At 42.7% G+C, this 7,191-nt stretch overlaps 1 protein-coding gene across 1 annotated transcript; it reads left to right on the top strand.

Moving 5' to 3' along the window:
• Positions 1–263: 263 nt before the first annotated feature.
• LOC121791870 (cytosolic sulfotransferase 15-like) lies at positions 264–1,476 on the top strand. Its single transcript, XM_042189685.1, has one exon. It carries the CDS (start codon positions 275–277, stop codon positions 1,277–1,279), a length of 1,005 nt encoding a protein of 334 aa, XP_042045619.1. The 5' UTR covers positions 264–274; the 3' UTR covers positions 1,280–1,476.
• The last annotated feature ends 5,715 nt before the right edge of the window (positions 1,477–7,191 follow it).

Here is a 7,191-nt window from a genome sequence, read left to right as displayed (position 1 = left end):
ATGTATAAATTTTATATAGTTTTTAAATCAAAAGTGAACAATCTTCCTAATCGTACATTTGTACGTAGTCCTTGAATTAGGGCTAATTTAGAGTTTAGGCTTCTGGGTAATTTAATGGGATCATGTAGATGTGTGTTGGTAGCATTTTTATCATCGCAATTAATGTAATTAACCCCACATAATTTAATTAAGTACTAACAATTAAGTACTATAAATACATGTCCCTATTTCTTGAATTTGCATCACACAAAGAAATCGAGAAATCTTAGGAAAAATGGGCATCACCCAAACCATAGAAAACCAATCCAACACACCATCATCAGATGAAGTAAGCCAAGAATGCAGAGAATTGCTCACCACACTCCCAAAAGAGAAAGGTTGGAGAACATCAAATATCTATCTATACCAAAACTTTTGGTGCCAACCAAAAGAAATCGATGCCATAATCTCCATGCAAAAGCACTATATAGCCGAAGACACAGATATCATAGTCTCCACCATCCCCAAGTCCGGCACCACGTGGCTCAAAGCTCTGTGCTTCGCAGTCGCCAATAGGCGCCTCTACGCCCACGACTCGACCACCCACCCCTTGCTCACTTCCAACCCCCATGCGCTGGTCCCTTTCCTCGAGTACAAACTATTTGCAAACCAGGAGATCCCTGACATGTCGCGTCTGCCAAGGCCCCACCTCGTGGGGACCCATGTCCCACTAGGGGCCTTGCCAGACTCTGTCAGGGAATCTCAGTGCAAGATAGTGTACATGGTGAGGAACCCTTTTGACACATTTGTTTCCATATGGCACTTCATGAGTAATTTGAGGCCGGACTCATTTGGCCCGTTGTCGGTCCAGGAGGGTTTCGACATGTACTGTCGGGGAACCATAGGGTTCGGGCCGTACTGGGACCACATGTTAGGGTATTGGCATGAGAGCCTGAGAAACCCTAACAAGGTTTTGTTCTTGAGGTATGAGGATGTGAAAGAAGACGCGGGCTTCCACCTGAGGAAGCTCGCGGATTTCTTAGGGTTTCCTGTTAGTGCGGAGGAAGAGGAAGAGGGGGTTGTGGAGGGAATAGCAAAGATGTGTAGCTTTGAGCAGATGAAGGAGCTGGAAGTGAACAAGAAAGGGAAGGGAGCCATTGTTGATTTTGAGAACAAGAATTTGTTTAGGAAAGGTGTGGTGGGAGATTGGGTGAACCATTTCACACCAGAAATGGTGGAGAGGTTGAGCAAGATCATGGAGGAAAACCTAGCTGGCTCTGGTTTGTCCTTCAAGATTTGAGGGTCATTGTCGTACATAATTAATATTAATGTTATAATAGGTTGTATCGCCGTATCCTCTATTGTGCAGTTATTGTGTGTTGTTGAGTTCGTGTTGTTATTGTGCTATGTTAGCATAAATAGGTTTGTCTCGTTAACAGTGTTGTGTGTGGGTTGTGTTTGATGTCGGATTCATGTTCATAATGATGTTATTTTTAACAAATCGTATTAGAATTGCGCCTCAACGAGTTGGGTCACTAGCGTATAAACCTGATATATAACAAATGAACAATCTAACCTATACAATTTGTTGGTCCTTAAAATTTCCTGTGTAAGTTGATTAATCTCGTAATAATTGCTTTGGTCAACTAATTTGAAAGCAAAGGCTCAAACGTGAAATTTGTAATTTTAGCCAAAATAGAGTGTAAATGGCATTTCTATTTTCTGGAAATGCTGCAATATTATAATGTTCATATCACTGATCCGAATGTGAATTAATATTGGCGTTAACATGTTAGCTTATTATACCAACGATATACTTTCTTAAAAATTAGATCGGCAACAAATTAATTAATAAAAACTGCATTATTACGCAACTACTCTTTGTTCCCCACATATGTAATTAATTAATAAAAATTAACAGATTCATGTGTGGGTTGTGCTTGGGTTTCGTTAAATAGGCCAAGTTTGTGTTCAGGTTGAAGATTTTTTTAATAGATTATGTTTGAACTTGGCCTTAACGATTTGAGTCATTATTTGGTGCAGTTCCAGCAATAGACATCAGCAACGCCGAAAAGGTAAAAAAAACGTTTTATGTTAGAATGACTTGAAATTCGCACGGTGCTTACGAATCGAGCTAATAATCAAAACATGATGTCGCAATGATAGACAGTGGATTTTGGCCATCTAACTGTGAAAGTGTGTCCGTGCAAACTACTGATTTGATCGAGTGTTGGAGCCGAGCTGCAGCTCAAAGAAGAGATCAAGAAATGAAGCTCGGCTTTGAGCTAGCTCGGCTAGAAAGGAGTTCGGCTAGAAAGGAGTTCGGCTAGAAAGGAGTTCGGTGAAAGGAGTTCGGTAAGCTCGGCTTACCGAGCTGGAACTAGCCTGGAACTAGCCGAGAAGAAGAAGGCAGAAGAAGGAAGCTCGGCTTTGAGCTGGAACTAGCCGAGAAGGAAGAGTTCGGTCTTGAGCCGAGTAGCGGTTATAACTAACTTTGGGAAATAGAGTTAGTTGGATTTTATTTCTTGATTGCATCTTGTATAAATAGCTCGATAGAGCTCAGTAGTGAAGTAGCAGAATTACACCATATACACACACACCCAGAGAGATTAATTCTCAAGATAGCGAGCGGTTGTGAGCGGTAGAGTGTGGGTGTGAGTTCATTGTAATTGTAAAGAGTTCATCAATAAGATTCCGGTCATCTTCTCCGTGGACGTAGGTGGTTTATCACCGAACCACGTTATATCGTTTGCGTGCTTTATTTTCTCGATTACGTGTGTGAGATCAGCGGCAACGCAACCCAACAGGTGGCGCCGTCTGTGGGAATTTCCCAAAGGAGTTCTTGATTGCTTTCTGGGATAGTTAAGGTCCAAGAATTCCGGTACTTGAGCTGATCTTGGCGATTGCCCACCGTCTGTTTGAGAAATGTCTACAGCTAAGTTTGAGGTGGAGAAGTTCACCGGGAAAAATGACTTTGGGCTGTGGAGGTTGAAGATAAAGGCCATCTTGATGCAGCAGGGCCTATGGAATATCTTGAAGAATGAGGTCGATGCCGAGAAAGAAGCGGAGGTCGATGAAAAAGAGAAAGGAAAGCTTCAGGATATGCAGTATAGAGCCTACAGCACCCTAATCTTGAATTTGTCAGATAGGGTTCTGAGGGAAGTCTCCAAAGAGGAGACAGCTGCGGGAGTATGGACAAAACTTGAGTCATTGTACATGACCAAGTCCATTACAAATCGTTTACACCTGAAGCAGAAGCTCCTTGCATTCAGATTCTCAGATGCGAGAGGAATTACAGAGCAACTTGAAGAATTTGGTAAGTGTGTAGATGATTTGGAAAATATCGATGAAATGATCAAGGATGAAGATAAAGCCTTGATGCTGCTGAATTCGCTTCCTAAGAGTTTTGAACACTTCAAGGATGCGGTGTTACTTGGAAGAGAGTCCAAGGTTACATATGAAGAAATTCATTCTGCTCTGAAAATGAAGGAATCGCATAAGAATGATTATTCCACTTCTACTAGACAAAATGATCCAGTGGCTGAGAGTCTTTTCTTGAAGAAGGGTCAGAACAAGAAAGTTTTCAACAAGAAGAAACAAAACAAAGATAAGGCTGAGGGAGAGAGGGAGACTAGAAGCTGCTACTATTGCAGAAAGCCGGGTCACTTGAAGAAGGCATGTTTTGCTTGGAAAAGGAAGCAAGAACAAGCGATCAATGCAGGTTCAAATACTGCAGATCTTGCTCAGGAAGTGGAGGCCAATGAGGCCTTGAATATACTCTCAGGGGCAAGAATTGAAGAATGTTGGATCATGGACTCGGGTTGCTCCTTTCATATATGCTCCCACAGATCCTGGTTTCAAAAGTTGACAGCACACACAGGATCAGTAATGTTGGGGAATGATCAGACTTGTGATGTTAGAGGGATTGGAGAAATCAAGCTGAAGGTGAGTGATGGTAGTGTAAAAACTCTCACAGAAGTGAGGTTCATACCTCAGATCAAGAGAAACTTGATTTCTTTAGGGCTGCTGGAGTCCAAGGGCTACAGGTTTGAGTCCAGTAACGGAGTGCTCAGGGTGACAAAGGGTCCCAGAATAGTCATGGAGGCCAAAAGAAAGAATAGCCTGTATTACTTGGTGGGTGAAACCGTGATCAATGCAGCAAATGTTACTCAGTCAGAGAGCTGGATCTGTGGCATGCTAGACTTGGGCATGTGGGGAAAAAGGCATCAAGGAGCTTGCTAAGCTGGGTGTAATGAGGCTGGGGACATCAGAGAGGCTCAACAAATGTGAGTCTTGTATTCTTGGAAAAGCAAAAAGGCTACCATTCTCTGGTGGAAAGCACACTACAACAGCTCCCTTTGTATATGCTCACAGTGACTTATGGGGGCCTTCTCCAGCAGAATCCATAGGTGGAGGTAAGTATTTCATATCTATTATAGATGACTATTCAAGAAAGGTATGGGTTTACATCCTCAAAGAGAAGTCTCAAGCATTTGAGAGGTTTAGAGAATGGCATACTAGATATGAAAATGAGAGAGGGTCAGTGCTGAAGTACTTAAGAACTGATAATGGGATGGAGTTCTTATCTACTGAGTTTGATAGCTTCTGTAAAATGAAAGGGATAAGAAGGCATAGGACCGTGCCAAGGAACCCTCAACAGAACGGGCTGGCAGAGAGGATGAACAGGACGTTGCTAGAAAGAGTGAGATGCATGTTGTTCTACTCTGGAATGCCAAAGAAATTTTGGGCAGAGGCTGTTTCTACTGCAGCTGATCTGATTAACAAATGCCCCTCTTCATCAATTTCTAATGAGACTCCTGATCAGAGATGGTATGGAACTTTGGGAGACTACTCAGGCTTGAAGATTTTTGGGTGTGCGGCTTATGCACATATCAAGCAGAATAAGTTGGAACCAAGAGCAAGAAAATGTGTGATGTTGGGATACCAAGATGGAGTGAAGGGTACAGGTTATGGAATATGGATGAAGGGGGTCAGAATATCATTGTGAGTAGAGATGTAGTGTTCGATGAAGGAGAAATGCCATTCAAGAAAAGTAGAGCACCCCTGGTGGTGACAGTAGCTCTAGCATTCAAGAGTTTGAGTTTGATGAGAAATCTGCTTGGTCTGATGCTGATGAGGATGTTGAAATCTCTGAACACCAAGAAGAAGGTGGAGCTTCCAGTTCTCAGTCAGATGAAAACACAAGAGGTGGAGATCCATCAAATCAAGGAAACAGAAGAAATCCAAGAAGGAATGCAGGCTTGCCCAGCAGGTTTTCAGATTATGATATGAGCTTCTTTGCTCTTTGTGTAGCAGAGGTGCTCATGTTCTCAGAGCCTTCAACCTATGAAGAAGCCATAAAATGCAAAGAAAGTCAGAAGTGGATCAGAGCCATGGAAGAAGAAATAGAGTCCTTGTTGAGAAATGGGACTTGGATTTTGGTGAATGACCCAGGGACTCAGAAACTCATAAGTTGCAAGTGGCTATTTAAGAAGAAGGTTGAAGTTGGGGAAGTTGAAAGCATACGTTTTAAGGCAAGGTTGGTAGCTAGAGGATTCACACAAGTAGAAGGTATTGACTACACTGAGGTGTTCTCTCCAGTGGTAAAACACACCTCCATTCGGATCTTATTGGCCTTGACAGCTCATTTTGATTGGGAGCTGCATCAACTCGATGTAAAAACAGCTTTTTTACATGGGGATCTAGAGGAGACGATCTATATGATGCAGCCTAAGGGTTTTGAAAGGCCTGGAGAAGAAAAGAAGGTTTGCTTACTTAAGAAAAGCCTATACGGGCTCAAGCAGAGCAGTAGGCAGTGGAACAAGAAGTTCCATGAGCAAATGGAGCTGATGGAGTTTGAGAGATCCAGCTTTGATAGCTGTGTATATGTCAAGAGAAGTGGAGATTTGATAATAGCCTACCTGTTACTGTATGTAGATGATATTCTACTAGCTGGATCAAGCTTGAGTGAATTGCAGATTGTAAAAGATGAGCTCTAAACAAAAGTTTGAGATGAAGGATCTTGGGGGCAAAACGAATCCTAGGCATGGACATTGTCAGAAATAGGAAGAAGAAGGAACTGAGGCTTGTGCAAGCTGAGTACATCAAGAAAGTGATAAGGAAATATCAGGTGACAAATGCAAAGGCAGTCTCTACTCCATTAGCAGGCCATTTTAAGTTGAGCAAAGAACAGGCGCCTAAAACCGATGAAATCAGAAGGGAAATGAGTGCGATACCATATGCGAATATAGTGGAAGCATAATGTACTTGATGATATGTACAAGGCCGGATGTGGCTCATGCTATAAGCGTGGCTAGCAGGTACATGGCTGATCCGGGTAGAGAACACTGGATGGCTCTGAGAAATGGATCTTGAAATATTTGGGAGGATCTGTTATGATTGGTTTGAGATTTGGTGGAAAAGCATGGTCTGAGAAAGATGAGATTCTTGTAGGCTACTGTGATTCTGATTATGCGGCCAACTTGGATAATAGGAAGTCCCAAAGCGGCTACATATTCACTTTGTTTGGTACAGCCATTAGTTGGAAGTCGAATCTACAACCGGTGGTCGCATTGTCCACAACTGAGGCAGAATATATTGCACTAACAGAGGCCGCAAAGGAGGGAAAATGGCTACAAGGAATCTTACAAGATCTGGGGATAGAGCTGGGAGCAGTAATGATTAATTGTGACAGCAATTCAGCCATATGCTTAGCCAAGCACCAAATGTTCCATGAGAGATCTAAACATATCGATGTAAGGAGGCACTTCATCAGAGACGAAATTCAGAGTGGGAAGATCAATGTGGTGAAGGTTCCCACTGAAGAAAATGCCTCAGACATGTTAACCAAGTCACTACCAACTTTGAAGTTCAAGCATTGCTTGAAGTTGGTGGAAATTGTGGAATGTTGAAGTATGGAACAGGATTGAGAAGGGAATCTAGATATTGATGGAGTTTTGCAAGGACAAGGTGGAGATTTGTGAAAGTGTGTCCGTGCAAACTACTGATTTGATCGAGTGTTGGAGCCGAGCTGCAGCTCAAAGAAGAGATCAAGAAATGAAGCTCGCTTTGAGCTAGCTCGGCTAGAAAGGAGTTCGGCTAGAAAGGAGTTCGGCTAGAAAGGAGTTCGGTGAAAGGAGTTCGGTAAGCTCGGCTTACCGAGCTGGAACTAGCCTGGAACTAGCCGAGAAGAAGAAGGCAGAAGAAGGAAGC

This window comes from Salvia splendens, unplaced genomic scaffold, assembly GCF_004379255.2.
Source record: "Salvia splendens isolate huo1 unplaced genomic scaffold, SspV2 ctg948, whole genome shotgun sequence".
Lineage (NCBI taxonomy): Eukaryota > Viridiplantae > Streptophyta > Magnoliopsida > Lamiales > Lamiaceae > Salvia > Salvia splendens.
The sequence above is the reverse complement of the archived record's forward strand: the minus strand, read 5'-3'. Positions and strand labels throughout refer to the sequence as shown.